This window comes from Eupeodes corollae, chromosome 1, assembly GCF_945859685.1.
Source record: "Eupeodes corollae chromosome 1, idEupCoro1.1, whole genome shotgun sequence".
NCBI lineage: Eukaryota > Metazoa > Arthropoda > Insecta > Diptera > Syrphidae > Eupeodes > Eupeodes corollae.
The window spans coordinates 17700169-17725162 of NC_079147.1; the positions used below are offsets into that span (position 1 = coordinate 17700169).

General features: G+C 34.9%; 2 protein-coding genes and 1 pseudogene across 2 annotated transcripts; 1 reads left to right on the forward strand and 2 right to left on the reverse strand.

Moving 5' to 3' along the window:
* The first annotated feature begins 570 nt into the window (after nucleotides 1-570).
* On the forward strand, nucleotides 571-1302 carry LOC129942708 (general odorant-binding protein 99a-like). The gene is made up of 2 exons (XM_056051753.1): nucleotides 571-730; nucleotides 813-1302. The coding sequence occupies exons 1-2, from the start codon at nucleotides 692-694 to the stop codon at nucleotides 1218-1220; spliced, it is 447 nt and encodes a 148-aa protein (XP_055907728.1). The 5' UTR covers nucleotides 571-691; the 3' UTR covers nucleotides 1221-1302.
* An 11152-nt stretch (nucleotides 1303-12454) lies between these two features.
* On the reverse strand, nucleotides 12455-13035 carry LOC129942706 (general odorant-binding protein 99a-like; annotated as a pseudogene).
* Nucleotides 13036-18855: 5820 nt separating this feature from the next.
* Nucleotides 18856-19543, reverse strand: LOC129942705 (general odorant-binding protein 99a-like). The gene is made up of 2 exons (XM_056051751.1): nucleotides 19383-19543; nucleotides 18856-19305 (listed from the first exon to the last, which is right to left on the reverse strand). Exons 1-2 carry the CDS (start codon nucleotides 19419-19421, stop codon nucleotides 18877-18879), a joined length of 468 nt encoding a protein of 155 aa, XP_055907726.1. The 5' UTR covers nucleotides 19422-19543; the 3' UTR covers nucleotides 18856-18876.
* Between the last annotated feature and the right edge of the window lie 5451 nt (nucleotides 19544-24994).

Genomic DNA, 24994 nt, shown 5'->3' on the forward strand with positions numbered 1-24994 from the left:
GGAATGAGAATTTAAAACTTAATTACGACACACTGCGATATTAAATTCGTCTTCCTTGAAAAGAATTTAAATGTTTGTACTTTTCATGGAGGTGTGTCCATTGGAAATGATTCGATTAAATACATTATTAACAGTTTTCCAGCTACCGCTTAGAATTGTATATACGGTTGTAATGTAATTAATTCTTAAGACAACTGCTGATTGTAAGGTTATCTATCGATGTCCGACCCCCTGAATTGTTTTGAGTTTTTTTCCATTTCTGAAAAATTATATTTCATTTCTTTTTCGTTCACTTTTCGATGCAATAATAATGCAAATGTTTATTGAAGTTAGATTAATCACGGTTTTCTGCATTATCAATATTTTACGCTACGGGTCAAATAAATATTTGTGATCCTGTTGAATTTATTCTTTTGTGTTTAATCACCGCACCGCTTGGAAATGTTTTATTCAAATTAAAAGAACAAAGGCCTTTTAAAAACCATATTACCTATACCTAAGATGTCAAGAAATCTGATATTCGCATCTTTGAAAGACGAGCAGCCTATCTTTTCCTACCTTTGTTTGTCTTAATTGAACAATACCTCATCGAAGGTATAAAAAGTGAAGCTTTGAGGGAATTTGATGTCAGTTTAAGCTTGTTATTCGAACTAGTTTGAGCATCTGTCTCTATACACACAAATCTACCAAGATGAAATTCCTTATCGCTGTTGTTGTGCTAGCTGCTTTGGTAAGTTACAAGCTACATTCATCATTCGTACATAATTATGTAGTTTGACTTATCATTCCTTGTGTGTTTATTTTTTCGTCAGGCATCGGCTGAATATCAAGTCAAGACCCGTGAGGATCTTACCAAATTCCGTGACGAATGTGTTGCCAAACTCGGAACTCCCCAAGCTGAGTTGGAGAAATACAAGAAATGGAACTTCCCCGACGATGAAACAGCTCACTCTTACTTGCATTGCATTTTGAAGAAGTTCGAACTCTACGACGACGAGAAGGGTTTCAATGTTGAAGACATTCATAAGCAAATGGTTGGTGGATCTCATGCCGATCACTCTGATGACACTCATGCCAAGATTGAGAACTGCGCCAAGGAAGCCAACGCAGCTGAAGCCAATGTACGTGCCTACCGTGGAGCTTTGTGCTTCATGCGTGAGCACTTGCACTTGGTCCAGAAGAGCGTACACGCTCATGAACACGATCATTCTCAACATTAAAGTGAATTAACTTAAATTAAGAACCTAATTTTTGTTTTTGAAATAAGTGCTCGAATAAAATAATTAAGTTTAAATGGACAAAGATTGAATTTGATTTGAACCTAGGTGCTGTTGTAAAGAATTTATATATTCTTTATATTCAAAGAATTTATTTGACAGTGTTAAAAATGTTGTTCCATTTTTGATATCGTTTTAATTCTGGTTAAAAACTTCTTCCCAAAAAACGTCGATGCAAGATATTCCTGAGATCCTCTTTAGTTCAAATTTAAGAAGATATCTTGGCTATCTTAAATTAAATTACTTGCTTAGCTCCTCGTATCTTTAACGTACATGAGGTTTGTCTTACGTTTTATATATTTATCTAGCCTTTTTCTTATTGAAACTCTTTATATGTTTATACTTAAACACAATGCGAGTGTAAGGTACACATTGGTCTTAAAGTTTTGAATATCAAAATGTTGGGTAAAGCATTTCATATTCTCGATGTGTGGTCAAAAAAAGAATCTCTAAACTTGACAGTAGGTCTAAAATTGAGCTCAAGTATTAAACTGCATTTTTTGAGGGGGGAATGCAACTGGGTATTGTAAAAATATCGGCAAAACAAAGAAAAGCAAGAGACGTTGCTGTGGCCGCGTTCGAGTTATGTATTTGGTTGGGTTATAGTTCTATCGACTCTCATTTTCAAAGCTCTTTTTCAGATCCTATCCAAAAGACTTAAACTTGTTTTAAGGGCACCTGCCCAAATATGGGCTGATCAGAACGGGTTAAAAATTGTTTTTAACTTCGGAGAAATTCTAAACAACGAGACAATTTGGCAATGTCAAATATGTGATCCTTCCCTTGAGGTCATCTGTGATACACATATAGCAAGTACTGAAAGTTGATTAGTTTCCTGGATGCAAGTGCCGTTCATGGATGCCGCTATCGGGGGTAGTTTAAGCTTTAAGGATAGAAAGCAGCATTGAGAAGCACGGCTCTTAGTTTCTTATTGGACAATGATATCGGGATCGGAATTAAATGAGCAGCTATGATAAGCTGTCGTTGAAGCTCCACATCCTTGAACTGCACAATGATGTGAACCTAAACACGAATATTTTAAGCTTAAGATACTGTCCTCAGTAAAACAGTTTAATGGATAAAAAGTGGCAGAAGTGAATATAAGAAAGAGAGTTGTAGACAAAACGGAGGACTTAAGAAAACAAATAACATATTCCATATAACTAAAATTAATTTTATTTGAAGATGAAATATTTGACTGTTAACACTATCAGTCCAATTGTTTTTTCCTGAAGACCGATTATTTTTATTTTCATGATTTTAAATAAAAAATTAATTTTCATGATTTAAAATCATATTTATTAAAAATAATTTTATTTATAAACAATATTTTATAATATCGATCTACACTCAAGAAAGCTCTCAGTAGATACTTACTTTTACCGTATACCTCAACTGATCGTATGTCCTGCTCTTAAATACTCGTATGTATACGACTTTTTTTTAATTTTTGTAATATTGTTTGCTGGTTTTTTTTAGCAGCGAAGTCTGTTATAAGTTCATCAAAATTAATTTCATGAAACTAATTACTCTCAATACAGAGCGGAAATACTGCATCATGTCTTTCCTGCGTTATCATTGTTCGACAAGGACTTTTTGGGCGTTTTAATTGACTAAATGATCTTTCCGCAGAACAATTTGTCACCATTAGACTTAAAAATTAAACGCTAATGTAATTTTATCTTTTCACATCTTAATATATAAAAATCCAGTGTCATATGTATGTTTCAGTGAACTCTTCACCAAGTCAACCGATTTCGGTGAAAGTTGGCATTTTATGTGTAATTTAGTCTAACTTAAGATGTAGGATAGTTTATATTTCGAGTAATGGTCTAAATTGTTTATATATATGTTGCAAGTGAAAAATACTTCACATAAAATCTACTGTTCTAATAATATTCGATCATATGTTTTCTGAAATATATTTTGACTTTGAAATAAAATTTTTATTATTCTGTTTTTGTTTTTCAAGAAAACGAGTATTTCACCAATCAATATTTTTAAACAGGGTTATCTTGACTGCGAAATTGTATAACTTTTTTTTATTTTGATTGAATTTTAACTTACAATGCCTATTCTCAGTACAATACCACCAAAAAAATCTAACCTCCACAACGCCCGTAGCAAAAAAGCTCGACATCGACGTCTTGAAAGAGCACACGAATCAGTTGAGCAAAGAGAAGAAAGATATGCAGCTCGAAGAATCCATCGAAGAATAATCATCTACAAGACTATTTATCAAGAACAAGAACGGCACGTGAACAAAACATGGATTCATTTAGACAACGAAACCGAGAAATTCAACGGACCAGCCGTGCATTAACAAGAGAATCAATTATTCGTCTGGCGTTTAATTATGCACCAGACATTAATTACTCAGCTGGTCCCAAAGTTACCATCGGTGAGATGGACAAAATATTTAAGTATTGCCAAGCGTTAAAATTTTGCAATGAAACACCTGGCATGTGTTGTGCATCCGGAAAAGTTGTATTGCCATTCTTTTCTGACATTTCAAATGATTCAAAATTATTTTTGCTTAAGACACGAAAGTTCAATTCTTGCTTTCAAATGACATCATTTGGAGCATCTAAAATTTGCGATCTCTCATCTGATGGTCGTAATTTTGAAACAACATTTAAAATACAAGGTCAAGTGTACCGTAAAATTGGATCATTGATGCCAATGCCAAATGAAGATCCAAAATTTCTCCAAATCTACTTCATGGGCAGTTGTGAAGAACGTGAACGTGAACGAGAACCGTAATCATCTGGTTCAACTGTTCAAAAGAGTATCACCACAATTGAAAACTGACAATTATTAATTTTTCATCAAAGCAGACAAAGTTCCATCAGGAGAGCACGCTGGCAGATTCAATGCGCCAACCGTAGATGAAGTTGCTATTATTATGGTCGGAGATCCAGTTGACAACAGATATATTAAAATTACACACCGAGATAATACAGTGAGTAGAATTTCAGATATACACCGTTTGTACGACGCACTCCAGTACCCATTGGTATTCTGGCAAGGACAAGATGAATATCACATCAATATCAAACAGTGTGATCCAATCAATGGTAATGAATTAAGTAAAAAGTTAGTTCAATGAATTACTACGCGCATCGATTTATGATTAGACATAATCAGGACAATTATATTCTTCGATATCGTCATTTGTATCATCAATAGGTATGTACGTTGTAGATATGTTTGCCAAGATTGAAAGATTGATTGATCCTAAATTACGATCAGCGGAATACATCCACTTACGAGATGCTGTTGTTGGAAACATCGATGGAAACTTAAACACCAATGAAATCGGCAGTGCAGTTATTTTACCTTCATGCTACATACATTCAGGACGCGATGACTTATGTCCGTCATTACGGGCGTCCAGATTTGTTTATAACATTTACATACGTGCAATCCAAATTGGAAGGAAATACAAACTTTATTATTACCAGGTCAACAGTCGATACATCGTCACGACACTACTGCACGAGTGTTTAAACAAAAATTAAAATCCTTAATTGATTTTATTGTAAAATATTCAGACGTGTTGTTGGTTGCATTCAATTGAGAGGCAAAAGCGAGGCTTACCTCATGCTCATATTTTAATTTGGCTTGATGTTAAAATTCGTCCAGAAAAAATTGATCAAATTATTTCAGCCGAAATTCCAGATTCATCAATTGATCAAGAATTATTTGACATGATTCACGGGCCGTGTGGTGCTTTTAATATGACATCGCCATACATGGAAAATGGGAAATGTAAAAAAAATTCCTAAGAAATGAAACATGATTTAGCCATGTTTGGAGTACAAAACATAAATGAAAATGACGAAATAGCACGATACCAAATGGGCAGATACATTAGCAGCAAAGAACCTATTTGCCGTATACTTAGTTTTCCCATACACCACAGAGAACCATCTATCCAACATCTTGCAGTGCATCTTGAAAATGGTCAACGTGTATATTTCACTGAAGAGAAAGTTTTTCAAAGAGCATTTGAGCCACCAAAAACGACGTTAACTGGATTTTTCTCACTTTGTCAAAAAAACTGATGCCTTTGGCCAATTCGCAAGAACATTATTGTATACAGATATTCCATGCTATTTTAGATGGAACATGTCAACTAAAAAATTGGAGCCCGATATTTAAAGCTAAGACACTGGGGCGACTTTATGCAGTACATTCAAATCAACGTGAATGCTTCTTTTTGCGTTTGTTGTTGGTTAATGTTTCTGGACCAATCTTCCAATTTTTACGAAAAGTTAATGGTCGAGTGTTCATTACCAATCAAGATGCATGTCGTGAGTTGCAACTTTTAGAAGATGACAATCATTGGGATCTGACACTTGCTTTCGTTGTTGTATTCGTCAATTACTTGCCATCATCTTGACGACGTGTTTTCCAACATACTGTGGAAAAAATATAAAAACTACATGACTGAAGATATACTATACCGACAATTTAAACAAACAAACCAATTTCCAAATCTAGATTTCTCACCAGATATGTATAATGAAGCATTGATATTAATTGAAAACTTATGTATTATGATATCAAATTCATCACTTAGTCATTATGCTAGCCATCAACTAATCGTCCAGCTATAGACATAGTGAATAGCGATTTGCTGCGAGAAGAACAATTAAATAATCTTGATTTAGCTACAATTGTCGCTAATAATGAACCATTATTCACTGACGAACAAAAAAATGTATACAATTAGATTATGTTGGCTGTTGATGCTAAACAAAGTGTTTTCTTTTTCTTGGATGCACCAGGTGGAACCGGGAAAACATTTTTGATATCGATGATCCTTGCGAAAGTACGGTCACAAAAGAAAATTGCATTGGCAATTGCATCATCAGGCATAGCTGCTACTTTGTTAGATTGCGGTCGAACAGCACATTCTGCTTTTAAGTTAGTAAAAATCCAAATGCTATGTGTAACATTAAGAAAAGGAGTGGAATGGCTACAATGTTACAAAGGAGTTAAACCATAATTTGGGATGAGTGTACCATGGCTCATAAACATTCACTCGAAGCATTAAATAGAACTTTGCAGGATTTAAACAGTAATGACAGACTTTTTGGTGGAGTTATTCTACTATTATCTGGTGATTTTCGGCAAACATTGCCAGTGATTCTTCGCTTTACTTTTGCTGATGATATCAATGCATGTTTAAAACAATCATTTTTATGGAGAAACGTCGAAACACTAAACACTCCAAAATGATCCGAAACGGTGAAGTGGAATTAAATCAAGATAACCAATGCATAAAATTGCCAGACAACTTCTGTACTGTTGTTGAAACTAAAAATGATCTGATTGAGAGTGTCTTCCCAGATATAATAAATAACTATCTAAATCACAACTGGCTCAGTAATCGTGCTATTTTGGCAGCAAAAAATAAATTTTGATGTAGATCTAATTAACTACCAGATACAACAATTATTACCAGGGGATATAATGTCGTTTAAGTCAATCGACGCTACTTTCGATAAGACGAGGCAGTGAATTTTCCAATTGAATTTTGGAATTCTTTAGATATATCAGGAATGCCACCACACAATCTTCGGTTAAAAATTGGATCACCGATTATTCTTCTGCGTAATTTGAACCCCCCTAAACTATGCAACGGTACACGTTTGGTAATCAAAAAATCATCGGAAATGTTCTCGAAGCAACTATTTTGGAAGGAAAGTTTAAAGGAGAAATCGTTCTGTTACCACGCATTCCAATCATACCGTCAGATTCTCCAATACCTTTCAAAAGACTGCAATTTCCTATCCGTTTAGCTTTCGTGATGACTATAAACAAATCACAAGGACAAACAATGTCTATTTGCGGCCTAGACTTAGAGAATCCATGTGTCTCTCATGGGCAATTATACGTAGCCTGTTCACGTGTAGGGAGACCATCGAAATTATTTGTGTTGACAAAGACAAGCTGAACAAAAACATTGTTCATCGATTGGCACTTCAGGAAACTTTAACTGTGATTTTATTTAATTTTTTTTATAGTCTTAGATAGATATGAAGTTGCTCCTGAACCACGATGTCCGAATTTTGAAATATGAGTTTACAAGAAAAGATCAAACTTTGCTATTAATTCAAGAAGACCCATTAAATTGCCATTATTTGATGAACCAAATTTTTCTTCTTCTGATCCTCTAAATGCTTGACCACGTTCAGACAATGTGCACATAACAGCAACCACCCTTTTAAGTACATGTTTCCAGAAGGGCAACGGGTTCGGAAGCCCTGGGGCCTCCACAATAGGGGGCCCCACAAGAGAGACTTCGGAAAATGTTTGTTTCAAATTCCAACTAATAAACACTAATAAACATCTTTTTCTTTCATATGTATTTTTTTTTGCTCTTTTACCTTTACCTACAGCCTACAGTACATTGTACATACATGATTATTTAATTTTATTAATCTTAAATAACAGAAATCATCGATCTATATTTGTTCATTTCGAACAGTGAAATATCCCAATCTCAAATGGCACTGATAAGAAGTACTTCCAATTAACTACCCATCTTAAGGGAGTAACCCAATCGCTCAATAGCTGAGTGGGTGGTACTTGCCCGCAGCCTCGTAGGCTCGGTATTCGATTCCGTGACTTGATCATTTTGTTTTCTTATGTATATATTTTGTACACATAAATTAATTGCTGCATATGAAGAATCGGTGTTCTTCAATTCTTGGAAAAATCAATTATTATTCACTAATTGGTAATTTGTCCATTGGCTGCTCAGTTCTATGATTTTGTGCAGAATTTGTACACGTTTTTCACAGCCAGTACAAAGCGGCACCGAATTGTGATTGAGAAAGGAGAAGAAAAGAGGCCACTTTTTAGTATTGAAAAAGCTAAGCTACACTCGGTGGTCTTGTCGAGCTGAAGTTACGAAAGCCTTAGGTAACAGATATTCGGAAATTGAAGAAACTATAACAAGCATATCTTCCAATAAAGAGTAAAAGATGAGTGGTCTCGAAACCGCTTTGTTTGTAAAATTTTGGAATGATATCTTGGAGCGATTCAACGTTACAAACTAGATGTTGCAAGGCCCGAAAATGATACTTGAATCGGCAATTATTGCACTAGAATTATTGAAATCGTTCGTGGAATCCAAAAGAAATGATTTTGATAAATACGAGGAAGCAGCCAAAAAAATATCCCATACTGATGAATATGCACTATGTAAAATGAAGCACCCGCAATAGAACGAGAAATGTCAAGTTGAATCCGCTAGATTACGGGAAAGCACAAGACGCAAATTTGTCACCCAAGGAAAAATACAAAGTATCCGCCTTCATCCCAGTGATTGACCAGCTATCCGTTTCTCTTACTGAAAGAATGCATGCCTATGAAGCTGTACGTTAAGAGATTTGGAATCACATCTAGAATATGGATGCTGAAAATGGTGGCACAACAGACCGTTGGGAACCAGGGCCTAGTGACTTACAACTCTCAACCATTCCTGTGTGCGAGTAATTGCAGGGATGGAGGGGACCTACAGTTTATATGCCGAATCCGAACGGCAAATTTGAGAAAGCACATTTTCATGACAAGAATTGCTCTTGGAGAATGCCTCAATTCCTCGCAGGAGGCAGTACCCGTGAATAAAAACTTTAGGTGGCATAGGCAGGGATCGAACCCAAGACCTCTCGCATGACAGTCCATTGCACTAACCATCATGCCAGGGGAACAAAAACCCGAGTGAAAAAAATGGTTTACTTTATATTTAAAATAATTTGCGGCGAGGGGGCCTCCGCTTCTTTATTGCCCCGAGGCCTCTGGACCTCAAACTCCGGTCGCATCTTTATGAGAGCTCGATTTTTCATGATTAACTATTAAATAGGCATTTTTCGAATCAGAAAATCCTGTGATCAGGAAATAACTTACAATAAAAGCAGAACAACGCTCAATTTGAAATCGAATACAAAATCCATTCACGTTGCTAGTTCTCGCCAATTGCTTTTTTTACCAATAAACTAAGACAATCAAACTCTAATTTTACCTTCTGCGTATGTCAGATTTAAAAAAGGACCATCATGATTTTTATCTATTTTGTTAGGATAAGCAATAAAGATTCAGTGGCTTTTAGTTACTTTTGTGGCCCCTTTTTTCGTGATTCCCCATGCCTGGGCCTGGTTGGCCTAAGGGTAAATCCTGGCCTGACCATTGTGAACTAGCGTTGGAACTGGAACGACGTGATGTTATGTACATTTTTTTTTACAAATGGCCATAAATGTTTACTATCTTTGGGACATTGTAGTATTTTTTAATATGTATCTTCTATACAGTTCGAAACAAAGAGTGAGTTTTCTTTGGGTTGATGGGTTTTATCCTTTTAATACAATGATCAGATGTGTCTGGAGGCGGTAAAACACTGATTTGATATTTATTTGGGTCAATGGCAAGACACAAGTCTGGGGTGTTGGCTTTTCTACAGTTGAGTTTAAAAGAATTGCGTGCATTGAAATCCACCGCAATGACAATTTAAGTATGAGGATAATGGTCAACACTTCTTTGAATAGAGCCAGACGGAGCATCGTTAAAATTTGAATTTCTGTCCAGGTTTTGACTTTGATAAAGAAATCAATATTTCCTTTTTTTCACTCATCAACAAAGTTCTATGTTTCCCAATCTATCTTAATACAGTCCGTCAAGTAAGAGCGTGGTAGACTTAACCAACAGTTAATGAAAGATTTCGCTCTAATTCCTTGGCGAGCCGATAGAGGGGAACATTAACCTTGATGCATTGTCTAACAAAAGTTCAGTTGTCGTCGATCTTTTGAATCACGTTAAACGGTATGAGTGCTACGTTCGCAACGCACTACGTGGCTATATTCCTTTGCATCCACCCGAAAGCTCCCAAAATATCGCAATCAGCGGCTGCTAAATATATGAGAAAGTCGAAGGCATTTTTACAGAAGTGAATACAACGATATAAAGTGGCTAAAAATGTGGATGATTTACCAAAACGTGTTTCGATAGGAAAAGTGTACAAAAAAGATGAAAAAAGAAAAGTGAATCTGTTTTTGCGGAATCCTGCTTTAACACTGCGGAAAGGACAAGAAAAATTAATTGCAAAAGGTTCAGATATATCCTACGAACCTACCCGAACCATTCTTCATACTCATGATCTGAAATGGCGCAACACAATGAAGAAGCTTCTGTTGCTTGAAAAACATGTGACAAAGTGACTCGCTTGGGGGCATAAGAATATTGATAGAGATTTTGAAAATGTCATTTTTACTAACAGTGTTCTTTATGGGCACGTTTTGTCCTCAAGCGAGCCTATAGTCAACTTCCACCAAGAGGCTTGTTTAACGGACCGTAAAACATGGAATAAAGCTGCATCTTTGGGGCTGTTTCCCAAAGCAGCAGCGATTCGGTACTTTGTGCCTCTTTACTGTCAACCTAAATGCCGAGAAAATGATAAAAATCTACAAAAAGACTTTACTGCCAAACGATGGTTCATCACAAAAAATGAAGATTGGATTCTGTAGGAGGACAACGATCTTAAACATCGAATCAAGCTCTGTACTCAGTGGAAGACTCAATCTAGCATCGTTACATTGGATTGGCCAAACCCTATGGAAAATGTGTCTGCATAATATATTAAACAGAAGCTTAGTGGAAGACGCACATACACTTTGAAGCAGTTGGCTTACGAAATTCTTGCCACTAGAATACGCCGTCAAACTAGTAGAAAGCATGCCTCGGATATGCACGGCAATTATTGACGCCGGTTGTGACTGGACACCTTACTGACCAAATTGTATCATTGTTTGTAATGTGTACGATTTATATATAAATATGAAAGTTTCATAAAATATTTTTTTTTATAAATTAACACGACCACGCTCTTACTTGACAGACTGTTAGTGGGTGCAGAAACAGCTCTGCAGGAATAACTCAAGTACAACCGTTAATGATCTCTTCTATATTTTAGGTTTATTTGGCAGATTTTTGCTTACTACGTTTACTTTCACCTTTTGAGCTGGACCTTATCCGAAACTAGCAAGGATAATATAATTTTAAGACTCTGCAGATAGGGCGAATATTCTGCAATCCAAATAAAATTTATAACCACCTTCCGAATTGGACATATCAATTTTACTTTTGGTTCTGTACGAGCTTTTCCGACACTGAATTACACTTTCGTGATGGTTTTTCATAGCCTTAATTTAAAAACACGTCAAGTTGTTGAAATATTACTTTCAGACAGGATAGATAAGGCTTATAAACGCCGTGTTTGGATTCCCTTAATATTTTTAAAAGAGGCGTTTCTTAAGTAGTAAACGTGGCATGATAGTTAGTGCGTTGGACTTATGAATTTATGAATTTATGAATTTTTGTCTAGCTTTAAGATAGGTTTAAGATTGAATAAATAAAAATGAATTTGAAAAAAAAAAAAAAAAAAAAAAAGTGCGTTGGACTGTCATGCAAGGGGTCTGGGGTTCAATCCCTGCCTGTGCCACCTTAATTTAATTAATTTTCGCGGGTACTGCCTCTTGCGAGGAATTGACAAATCCTTCAAGAGTAATTCTTGTCATGAAAAAGTGCTTTCTCAAACTAGCCGTTCGGATTCGGCCTAAAATTGTATTTCCCTTCCATTCCTGACAACAGTACTCGCACACAGGAATGGTTGAGAGCTGTAAGTCACTAGGCCCTGGTTCACAACGGACTGTTGTGCCACCCCATTTGATTTGTTTCTTACAAACTAAATGTGATCTACAAATGTATAAGGCAAAATTCAGATTCAGGACAACTTACTTCTTTAAGAAATCATTGTGGGGTAAAATTGACTGTATTTTTCCGATCAGTGTAATTTACATTATTTCATTTGTCAGCGAAAATTGTGCCAATGTAAACTTTACACAGTTTTTGGTAGAGCTTATTCGAAAATGTATACAGTTTTTTTTTCAAAATATGGTTGGTTTAAGAAAATTACAATGTTTTTCAAAATTTTTTAAAAATGCATTCAGGAATATTGGTTTCAATAATGTTTCAATTTACACGTCTTGATCACAATATTATTGACATAAGAATTTCTTATTTCTCTAATATTTTTCTAACACAACTTTAAAGGAAAAGTCCAACCCAATAATCACAAGAACAAATGAATAACTAACTCAAAACTAAGCAAATTGTTTGAAAAAAATATTGATTTATTCATCTGCATCTTTTTTATCTTCTTTATAGAAAGTCGCTACTTTAAAGGCCTCCATTATATACCTATTATCCGCAAAACACTTAAAACAGCGATATGCCCAATCAAATGGTGCAATTCCTTCGGTGTTTTTATCACTGGTACATTGGGCAAGACTTTGCCGTAATATCACTGCATTGTAGTTTTTGATATTATCCTTGACACTCTCAAAACCCACCATCATTCTATCGATAGAAAACCCCTCAGAATCGTTCCATAATCCTAAGCGTTGTAAATAACATAATATTATCCGGAAGATTTCTTTTGGTATATATTTGTCATCTTTGTGTTTTTCTCTAAACTCATACGATACTTTAAAACGCTCAACACAGTAGTCTTGGATATTGAATTATTCTTCTCGAGATTTCAGCTCCCATTCAGCAGCTGTCTAAAAGGATGAACAAATTAAATAAACACCAATTAACTTTAAACAGAAAAAAAGAACTTAAATTTCAATAAACTTACAAGTGCAAATAAAGTTGCTAAAATTATAAAAATTTTCATTTTTGATTGTTACTTATTACGTTTTCAATCGTAGAAAGTTTAAAATATAATGTTATTTGTTTTTCTTAAAGTTTATACTTTTATAGACGAAACCAGATTCATTGAATCTGAGATGCTAAAAGCTAAAAGGTTATCGATTATAAACAATTTTTAGCTCAAAGTTAGTTAAGTATTTATTTATTGTTTTTAAAAATGTATCAGGTGATTTGTGTGTGTATACTATTTTTTCACAATACTGAAAATTAAACCTTGGACCGAGCTAAAAGATTATTATGATAATGAAAATTTTGTAATTTTATTAATGAACCAAAAAAAAAAAAAAAAACAATAAACAAAAAACATTTCGCATTTGCATTCGATGAGACGACGACTATACAACGTTTAAAGCTTTAAACCGCTCATACATAGTATCAGAATCATATTAAGTTCCTTAGCCCCACCTAATCGGCTTTAAAAATTGGGTCTTTCTAAAATTCTTTAAAAATTATTGACAGCAACCCTATAAACACAATCTAGTTGAGCAACCTATAAGTTTTGAGTGTCCTGGGGAGGCAATAATTAATTGCACCGGTCGGCAAAATTAAAATTTTTTTTATTTAACGTAAACTAAACAATATTTGTCTTAGGATTAAGCTGTCCTGAATTCGAATTTTACCTTATAGTTTCCTATTGTATCAGGTTTTTAAAAAAGCCTCTTTAAAAACGTCAAAAACAAACCAAAATGAAGTTTTTAAGTCTAAGGTGAAACACAACATAGTTTTAAACAATTAGTTTTATGATGGTTTTGATGTGCCTGTGCCAAATTTCAAGAATTGCCCTAATTTCACTTAGGTAAAGTGCAGTAAAAATAATTATCAACAGTTGGCCTTAAAATTTTAAGGCCTTAAAATTTTAAGTAATTACTTAAACAACATGAAATAAAGCTGAATTGGTTTAATTTCACTTTCAACAATAATTTTTGAAAATTGGTCGAAAAATCATCTTTAGTGACGAGGCCCATTTTTGGATAAATGGCTGTGCTAAAAAGCGAAATTGCTGTATATGGGACGACATCAACCCACGCGACATTCACTAGGTGATAATACTTACTTACTTACTTAAGATGGCGCTACAGTTCGGGGCGGACCTGGGCCTCAACCAACATGCGTCTCCAGCCAGCTCGATCCCTAGCTAGCTGTCTCCAGTTTCGCACGCCAATTTTGTTGAGGTCTTCTCCCACCTGGGTACGCCACCGGAGTCGCGGTCTTCCTCTACTGCGCCGTCCCTCCCGATTGGATTTGAAGACCTTCCGGGCTGGAGAGTTGATGTCCATCCGCTCTACATAACCTAGCCATCTAAGCCCTTGGACTTTAATTCTGCTAACTAGGTCAGTGTCGCTGTACAGTTCGTCGTTATATCTTCTCCTCCATTCTCCATCTATGGATACGGGACCAAAAATCACCCGAAGAATTTTTCTCTCGAAGCATCCTAAGACGCTCTGATCTTTCTTTGACAGGGCCCAGGCCTCAGCGCCATAAATGAGAACCGGGATGATGACTGTCTTATAGATGGTGATTTTAGATGCTCGAGAGAGGACTTTACTTCTCAATTGCCTTCTAAGTCCAAAGAAGCAGCGATTTGCAAGAGTTATTCTTCGTTTGATTTCAGCGCTGGTGTCGTTGTCTGTGTTTATAGCGTGGCCTAGGTAGACAAAGTCCTTAGCTACCTAAAAGTTATAGCTGTTAATGGTGACGTTTTGTCCAAGACGTCGTTGTTAAATGTAATTTTTTGATGACATGACAGCATATACTTGGTCTTGCCCTCATTGACCACTGAACCCATCTTCTTCGCTTCCATCGCGATGCTCAAAAACGCTCCACTGAAATCGCGCTTTGATCTTCCAACTATGTCAATATCATCTGTGTTTTGTGCCTCTAGTGTTGACGGTTGGGCTTTGAACAATTCTTTCCAGAACGATATTGAAGAAGTCACATGACAGTGCATCGCCTTGTCTAAAACCTTTTTATAACATCAAATGCACGTTTTCCGATCTTGATAGAGCAGTTTGCATTCTCCATCGTCATTCTGCACAAAAGAATAAGTTTGACAGGGATGCCAAAACTAGACATTGCTCGGTAGAACTCTTCTCTATAGATGCTGTCATACGCGGCTTTAAAATCGATAAAGAGATGGTGTTTATCGATTTGAAGCTCCTGGGTTTTTCCAATATCTGACGTAGTGTGAATATTTAGTCGATAGTGGACTTTCCTGGTCTGAAGCCACACTGATAAGCACCTATCAGGTTGTTGACGAACGGCTTCAGACGTTCACATAATACGGCAGAGAGGATCTTATATGCAATGTTAAGGAGACTGATGCCTCTGTAGTTGGAGCAATTTAGAGGGTCTCCTTTTTTATGTATCGGGCAAACTATGCTGAGGTTCTACTCATCGGGTATGCTTTCTTCCGACCATATTTTACAGGCTGCTACCTTTGGGAGGTTTTTTTAATCTTTTGGTACAATTTACGAACCTCGTTCCTTCTCTCTTTTTTCCCATTAAAGAAGCCGGTGATCCTCTCTCCTCTTCTGCTCGTAGAGCTCGCGAGTAGCTCTGGTCCTTTTGTGCAGCGCCGTTTTGTATGCCTGTTGTTTCGCTGCGTGCGCTTGCCGGCATTCGTCGCCTTATTGCACTTTAAATAAAGAGAAATAAGACCAATTTTCAGCAGTTGGTCAAATTGCACTTTGACAAAGTGAAATAAATCCAAATTATTTTTAGAAATTAGACCAATTTATTTTTACGGTGAGGTATGCATCGGGAGATTTGGGGTAAGTTGTTCTGTCGTATTGTGGAGTACAGGGTTTGGTTCTTTAACCGTACAACGAGAATGTACAATACTTTACCATGCTATGTCTTGCCCTATCATTTCAATGTTCAAGAATTAAAACCAATGCCCACTGACGCCTCCTCTCCAACCCCTTCCTTTCTTCCTCATACTAATTGTCTTTGATTATTATTAAAGGTTTTAATTAGGCATCTTATGAAGGTCACATAAAATTGACAGTTAAGGTCGAAGTGAAATGTAATCTAGTAGTTAGTTCTCCTCTCAATTATAATATTGAGGTTATCATGTTGAGAGGATATTGGGCTTAGAAGTCAGTGTTTTCTTTACGATTTCAGTTTGATTGGCTGTAAATTTCGATCTTCTTTGATTGCATTTGATTGCGTATCTTTATATAGTTCAAATTAAATTAGTCTGAAATTAAAAAATATCAAATGAAATGCAGAACAAAAACTTGACGTTTATGTGTGGTTCACATCGGCCCTTAAAATTTAATCACCCTATACAACAAAAAAGTGTTACACCTTTCGTACTTGATTCTTCTCAACAATTATGAAAGGAGTTCTTCCACTCACCAGGGCTAATAACTGAAGAAGACTTTTATTATATAGCCAAAATTTAATGTATGCACGTTCAAAAACATAGTAGAACTGATATTCCTAAGTCCAACATGTAATTAAATGTATTTGAAGGCAAGCGAAAAATTTAAAAATTTTCCAACTTTTAAGATTAAATCTTCCACAATGTACAATGGTTTAATTATTGACGCACAAACTACTCAAAACTGCTGAAATAAATCTAATTGCCCAAAATAACTTTAACTGTTTTAGCCTTAAGACTTTAGTTCTTGTCGCTAAAAGTAATAAACATCAAAATCCTTAAGGAAGAATCCTATATTAAATTAAACATTCTATGCTCAAGGAAGACAACTTCAGTGATGCATTCAAAATTACACCCTCATAGTGGATGGACTTCAAAATTAAAATAAAACAAACCGTCAGTCCTTACGTAAAACCTTAAAAATTCCTTGCACTATAACATCATTTTAACTTTATTTTATCAAACACTTCAAGAAATAAAAAACATCAAATATTGAAGTAAAGGGTGATTTTTTTGAGGTTAGGATTTTCATGCATTAGTATTTGACAGATCACGCGGGATTTCAGACATGGTGTCAAAGAGAAAGATGCTCAGTATGCTTTGACATTTCATCATGAATAGACTTACTAACGAGCAACGCTTGCAAATCATTGAATTTTATTACCAAAATCAGTGTTCGGTTCGAAATGTGTTTCGCGCTTTACGTCCGATTTATGGTCTACATAATAGACCAAGTGAGCAAACAATTAATGCGATTGTGACCAAGTTTCGCACTCAGTTTACTTTATTGGACATTAAACCAACCACACGAATGCGTACAGTGCGTACAGAAGAGAATATTGCGTCTGTTTCTAAGAGTGTTGCTGAAGACCGTGAAATGTCGATTCGTCGCCGTTCGCAGCAATTAGGTTTGTGTTATTCGACCACATGGAAGATTTTACGCAAAGATCTTATTGTAAAACCGTATAAAATACAGCTCGTGCAAGAACTGAAGCCGAACGATCTGCCACAACGTCGAATTTTCAGTGAATGGGCCCTAGAAAAGTTGGCAGAAAATCCGCTTTTTTATCGACAAATTTTGTTCAGCGATGAGGCTTATTTCTGGTTGAATGGCTACGTAAATAAGCAAAATTGCCGCATTTGGAGTGAAGAGCAACCAGAAGCCGTTCAAGAACTGCCCATGCATCCCGAAAAATGCACTGTTTGGTGTGGTTTGTACGCTGGTGGAATCATTGGACAGTATTTTTTCAAAGATGCTGTTGGACGCAAGGTTACGGTGATCGTTCAATGCTAACAAACTTTTTGTTGCCAAAAATGGAAGAACTGAACTTGGTTGACATGTGGTTTCAACAAGATGGCGCTACATGCCACACAGCTCGCGATTCTATGGCCATTTTGAGAGAAAACTTCGGAGAACAATTCATCTCAAGGAATGGACCGGTAAGTTGGCCACCAAGATCATGCGATTTGACGCCTTTAGACTATTTTTTGTGGGGCTACGTCAAGTCTAAAGTCTACACAAATAAGCCAGCAACTATTCCAGCTTTGGAAGACAACATTTCCGAAGAAATTCGGGCTATTCCGGCCGAAATGCTCGAAAAAGTTACCCAAAATTGGACTTTCCGAATGGACCACATAAGACGCAGCCGCGGTCAACATTTAAATAAATTATCTTCAAAAAGTAAATGTCATGCACCAATCTAACGTTTCAAATAAAGAATCGATGAGATTTTGCAAATTTTATGCGTTTTTTTTTAAAAAAAGTTCTCAAGCTCTTAAAAAATCACCGTTTAGATTCATTTCAGTCTAACATACATCTTAAAGATACGCTAAACCATTTGTGCTAAAACCAATTCCAACAGAAAAAGCCAAAATGGTTTTAAAGTAATTCTTTATTTTTTTAACGAGCCTGAAATCATAAAAAGGCTATCGCACTCATTTTTGAAACATATTGAAACGTTGTAAAAATGATTTTTTTAAAAAACTGAATGTTATCTACAAATGTACCTATAAGGCAAGATTTAGATTCATGACAACTTACTTCTTTAAAAAATCATTGTGGGGTAAAATTGGCTGTATTTTTCTGATAAGTGTAATTTACATTATTTCATTTGTCAGCGAAAATTGTGCCAATGTAACCTTTACACATTTTTTGGTAGAGTTTACTCGAAAATGTACACAGTTTTTTTTTCAAAATATGGTTGGTTTAAGAAAATTACAATGTTTTTCAAAATTTGTTAAAAATGTATACAGGATTATTGTTTTCAATAATGTTTCAATTTATACGACTTGATCACAATATTATTGACATAAAAATTTCTTATTTCTTTAATATTTTCCTAACACAACTTTAAAGTAAAAGTAAAACCCAATTATTACGAGAACAAATGAATAACTAACTCAAAACTAAGAAAATTGTTTGAAAGAAAATTTGATTTATTCATCTGCATCTTTTTTATCTTCTTTATAGAAAGTCGCTACTTTAAAGGCCTCCATTATATACCTATTATCCGCAAAACACTTAAAACAGCGATATGCCCAATCAAATGGTGCAATTCCTTCGGTGTTTTTATCACTGGTACATTGGGCAAGACTTTGCCGTAATATCACTGCATTGTAGTTTTTGATATTATCCTTGACACTCTCAAGACCCACCATCAGTTTATCGATCGAAAATCCTTCGGAATCATTCCATAATTCTAAGCCACGCAAATAACACAATATTGTTCGGAAGATTTCTTTTGGTACATATTTGTCGTCTTTGTGTTTTTCTCTAAACTCAGGCGATACTTTAAAACGCTCATCGCAGTAATCTTGGATATTGAACCACTCTTCTCGAGATTTTAGCTCATATTTAGCAGCTGTCTAAAAGGATGAACAAATTAAATAAACACCAATTAACTTTAAACAGAAAAAAAGAACTTAAATTTTAAAAAACTTACAAGTGCAACTAAAGTTACTAAAATTATAAAAAATTTCATTTTTGATTGTTACTTATTACGTTTTCAATCTTAGAAAGTTTAAAATATAATGTTATTTGTTTTTCTTAAAGTTTATACTTTTATAGACGAAACCAGATTCATTGAATCTGAGATGCTAAATGCTAAAAGGTTATCGATTATAAACAATTTTTAGCTCAAAGTTAGGTAAGTATTTATTTATTGTTTTTAAAAATTTATCAGGTGATTTGTGTGTGTACTATTTTTTTAAATTACTGAAAATTAAACTTTAGAACGAGCTAATAGATTATTATGATAATGAAGATGTTATTAACGAAACAAAAATATAAAAACAATAAACAAAAAACATTTCGCATTTGCATTCGATGAGACGACGACTAAAACGTATAAAGCTTTAAACCGCTCATACATAGTATCAGACTCATATTAAGTTCCTTAGCCCTACCTTATCGGCGTTATTACTTGGGTCTTTCTAAAATTCCTTGAAAATTCCTAATTGCAACCATATAAAAATCATCAAGTTGAGCAACCTATAAGTTTTGAGTGTCCTGGTGAGACAATAATTAATTGCACCCATCGGCAAAATTTGTCTGTTCCTTAAAGTTGTTCTTAGGATTAAACTGCCTTGAATTCGAATTTTACCTTATAATTTTCTATTGCCTCAGGTTTTTAAATATGACTCTTTAAAAATGTCAAAGACAAACCAAAACAATGTTTTTAAGTCAAAGGTGGACACAACATAGTTTTAAACAATTAGTTTTATGATGGTTTTGCTGTGCTTGAAATAAACCCAGGTGCAATAAAGCCAAATTTCAAGAATTGCCATAATTTTACTTAGGTAAAGTGTAGTTAAAACAATTTTCAACAGTTGGTGTTGTTGTTAATACGCTTAAACAATGTGAAATAAATCTAAATTGGTTTAATTTCACTTTCAACAGTATATGGTTTCCAAATACAAATAAACTATGCATAGACTCAACCTCGTATATACCCGAAATCCTATAGTGAGTCCAAGTGGGGTGTTGCAAACCTCATACCTCACCATAAAAATGAGTTTTTCAACTTATTTTGATGGCGTGAAATAGGGCCAACTGAAATAAGGCCTCATTGCACTTGGAAAAGTAAAATGAGACCAATTTTCAGAAGTTGGTCATAGTGCACTTTGACAAAATGAAATAAGGCGAAATTGTTTTAAAAAAAATAAGACCAAGTTATTTTTGGGAAACTGACACAATCCCGAAAGTCAAAATCGCGAAAACCCACAATCCCGAAAACCTGAAATCCCTAAAACCCAAAATCCCAAAAACCCACAATCCCGACTCATAACATAAACATTCTTCTTAACATAAGAAGAGAATCTAATGGACTTTTTTTCTAAAGGTTTCTTTTTTTATTGGTGACCTTCAAAAAAAAAAAATTGTAGGTTGTCTTTGCAATTCCCGATCTTATATAAAAAAACAATTTGATTTGATGCTATTATGCTTTTGAAAAGCATTTCGGGATTTCGATTTAGTGTTTTCGGGATTTTGGGTTTTCGGGATTTTGGGTTTTAAGGATTTGGGGTTTTCAGGATTTTGATTTTCGGGATTTCGACCCCAACCCGTTATTTTAATTGTAAGGCTTTATTTCACTTTGTTCAAGTGTAATAAGACTAGTTGTTGGAAAATGGTCTTATTTCATTTGGCTTTATTTCATTGCACCAACCAATATAATGGGTTTTGAATTGACGCGTGTAGAGTTTGGAACTCCCCGTGGCGGCCATTTTGCTTTTTGACAACTGCCAAATCTTTTGTTTACTTCCTTAACTTCCCATAGAAAGTTTTTGTAATGGGTCCGATGGATTTGTCAAATTGAAAATTTTTACATTTCTCGACGTTTCAAGGTCCCTAGAGTTGAAATAAAAGAATTTTAGAAAGCTGTCTATTTGTACGTCCGAACGTCCGTACGTTCGCGACCTTTTATTCGTAGTCGATAGCTCAAGAATCAAAAAAGATAGCGACTTCAAATAAATTTTGTAGTACAGATAATAAGGCAGAAAGATGCAGAAAGGGCTCTCATGAAAATTTGCTCGGGTGATTTTTTACCAAAGCAGTTTAAAAAAAGGGAACATTTTGGTTATCCCCAAAAATCTAATGAACCAAAAACGCTAGAAACTTGAATTAAATTGTATTAAATATATTGTAAAGTGATACCAAACAAGTATATTTTTGAAAAAATCCAATTTACGGTTTTTTTAAAAATCAAAAAAACTGAAAACAACATTCTCACTTCGAAAATTTCACGAATACAAAATGACTTTATCTACAAAACAATTTTGTGCAACGAGAAATCTTAACATCTGGTAAGATTTTGAGAAAAATCGAATTGACAGTTTTTTTTATAAAAAATAAAAACATTACTCAAAGTTGGTAAAAGTTGAATTTTGACTCAAATATCTTTTCAAAAACTTGAGATATTGGCTTTAAACTACTTTTCTCTTTTTAAAAATATAGTTGTCAACATTTAGTAAAATTTTGAGAAAAATCAAATTGACAGTTTTCTTACAAAAAATAAAAACCTAAACAAAAAAATTAATAAAAGTTTATAAAAATTGATTTTCGACTCAAATATCTTTTCAAAACTTTGAGATGTTGGCTTTAAACTACTTTTATCTATTAAAAAACATTGTTGTCAATATTTAGTAACATTTTCAGGAAAGTCGAATTGACAGTTTTTCTACAAAAAATAAAAACTTAAAAGAAAATTTAACAAAAGTTGGTAAAAATTGATTTTCGAAAATTTAAGATTATGGCTTCCAACTAATTTTTCCCTTTAAGAAATATTGTTGTCAATATTCTGAAAGCTTTTTATGCCAAATCATCATGGCAAGTTACACGATTAAACAACACGTTCAAATGATAAAAGTTTATTATTAAAATGATTTTTTTACGGTAGATGTGTAGGTCGTACTCTAATACCTTTGGTTGCCAATTTTGAGAAGACCGGTGCAGTTACTTATCAGCCAACACCCGTACGTTCAAGGGACGCAAAATCGGTCGAGAACATCGCCGCAGTCCGTGAAAGTGTACAGCAAAACTTTAAGCCTAGTACATACTTGTGAACCATCTCGTAAACCCATACAAATTTCAGTTTTTGGTTCACCGGTGAACTTGCTCGTGAAGCTGAGTGGAGAACAAAGTGGAGAGTTTTCGTTCACGGGCAATTCACGTGCAAAATGTACGGGAACTGTTGGTGAAGCTGAAGTCAAATGTGCACAACGTGTACTCACAAGTGTGTACCAGTGAGCAATGTCAAAAGTTCACTTTCTCCACTGGCGAACGTTCACTTCACGAGGAAGTATGTACTAGGCTTTAGGCCGTGCACAAGAACTCGGCCTTTTGTAGACTTCATTATTATGAATTTTGCGTCAGGACTTGGCCCTACACCCTTAAAAGATTCAACACACCCAGGAGCTCAAAGGTCATGACCATGGACGTTTAGAAATGGACCCCAATTTTGGCCGAAAATTATAGTGAGGAGGCCCATTTTTGGATGAATGGCTGTGTTAACAAGCGAAATTGCCGTATGTGGGACGAGATTCACCAGGTGATAATGCATCCTCAAAAACTTACCTCTTGATGTGGATTTTTTTGGGAAGGCACTCGTCGGCGTAACTGGCCCGTACTGTTTTAAAAAAAAAAACGACGTTAGTGGGGCAGTCACCGTCAACAGCGAGCGCTACAAAACGATGATAACTAATTTCTTATGGCCCGAATTGAACCATATGGACCTAGACGACATGTGGTTCCAGCAAAAATAAGTTACGTGCCACACAGCAAACTAAATTATTGACATTTTGCATTAACGATATGATAGTAAGGATATCTCTTGCAGAGGTGATGTGAATTTGCCACCATCAAGGTAATGTGATTTGAACCCGCTGGACTATTTCATGTGGGGTTTCTTGAAATTGCAGGTCTATGCAAATAAAACACAATCAACTGGTGCCCTAAAGGTGAAAATAACACATGCCATCGTTCAAATTCATTTGGATCTATGCGAAAGAGTCATTAAAAATGCTACCACCACGGCCACCTTAAGAAGCCGAGGCAATCATTTGAAAGATCTCATATTCCACATTAAATGGCATACTTGCGCCTTTCAAATAAAAAAATAATTTTGTTAATACCTGACACACAACTTGTTTTAGTCCATTTCAACATCTACCCGTTATTATTGAAAAACTCTTTCGTTTATGAAAATCTCTATGTGTGTCTTTATTTGAGTCTATGTGAAGTTTTTAGAAGTACCTCTCATATGTAATGCTTTGAACAATACGTTTTAAAGTTGATTGTTAGAGCTGATTTTGATTCCGACCATTAATTTTAACTATTTGCTCACATTTTCACATTTGTTTATCATCAAAATTAATCATTTCGCTACGAATAATGTGAGGCATTCCAACATTTCTTCTAAATTTTTAAGAAAATTTCGATTAAGGGAGATTCAGCTTGACTAAAAGTTTAAAAATTAGTAAAAAAAAGTTTGAAAGATATTAAAGTTCCAAACAAAAAGTTTACACAATTTGAGTGTGCTTCCTATCTCTGGACTAGTACTCCGAGAAAACTTAAGTCTCTTAGATAGAGTTCAAGGAAGAGATGTTTGGACATCATCTTAAAGTTTCTTGCCTCACCCTGTTTTACCAGATTGTATGTTCTAGTGAAAGAACCAGCTGCATTTCCCATTTTAAACAGTTTAACCGTAATAATCAAGCTTTTATGAATGGCAATCAGCTTAACCACAAGGTTAGCTTCTGTCGCATTGTGGAGTACAGAGTTTGGTTCTTTAACCGTACAACGAGAATGTACAATGCCTTACCATGCTATGTTTTGCCCTATCATTTCAATGTTCAAGTATTAAAACCAATGTACACTGACGCCACCTCTCCAACCCCTCCCTTTCTTCTTAAAGCTCATACTAATTGTCTTTGATTATTATTAAAGATTCTAATTAGACCTGAAAGTCACATAAAATTGACAGTTCAGGTCGAAGCGAAATGTAATTTAGGAGAACTAACTCTCCTCTCATTTATAATATTGAGATTATCATGTTGAGAGAATATCGAGGTTAGAAGTCATTGTTTTCTTTACGATTTCAGTTTAATTGGCTGTAAATTTCGATCTTCTTCGCATTTGATTACGTATCTTTCCATGGTTCAAATTGAATTAGTCTGAAATTGAAAAATATCAAATGAAATGCAGAACAAAAACTTGACGTATATGTTACAACAAAAAAGTGTTACACCTTTCGTATTTGCTTCTTCTCAACAATTATGAAAGGAGTACCTCAACTCAACTGGGCTAATAGCTGCATGAATTTGCACATTTTTACAAAATCCATTAATCTTTAAGACTTCCATTATATAGCCAAAATATAATTTAAGCACGTTCAAAAACATGGTGGAACTGATATTCCTAAGTCCAACATGTAATTAAATGTATTTGAAGGCAAGCGAAAAATTAAAAACCTTTCCAACTTTTAAGATGTGCAATATATATAAGCTTTTGTACCATAAAGCAAAGTTAAATAATTAAATATTCGCACGATGTTCAATG

Coding starts and splice junctions, on each gene's coding strand:
- LOC129942708 (XM_056051753.1), top strand. CDS start 692: ATGAAATTCCTTATCGCTGTTGTTGTGCTAGCTGCTTTG. Junction 731..812: donor TTGTTGTGCTAGCTGCTTTG/GTAAGTTACAAG, acceptor TTTTTTCGTCAG/GCATCGGCTGAATATCAAGT.
- LOC129942705 (XM_056051751.1), bottom strand. CDS start 19,421: ATGAAATTTTTTATAATTTTAGTAACTTTAGTTGCACTT. Junction 19,306..19,382: donor TAGTAACTTTAGTTGCACTT/GTAAGTTTTTTA, acceptor TCATCCTTTTAG/ACAGCTGCTAAATATGAGCT.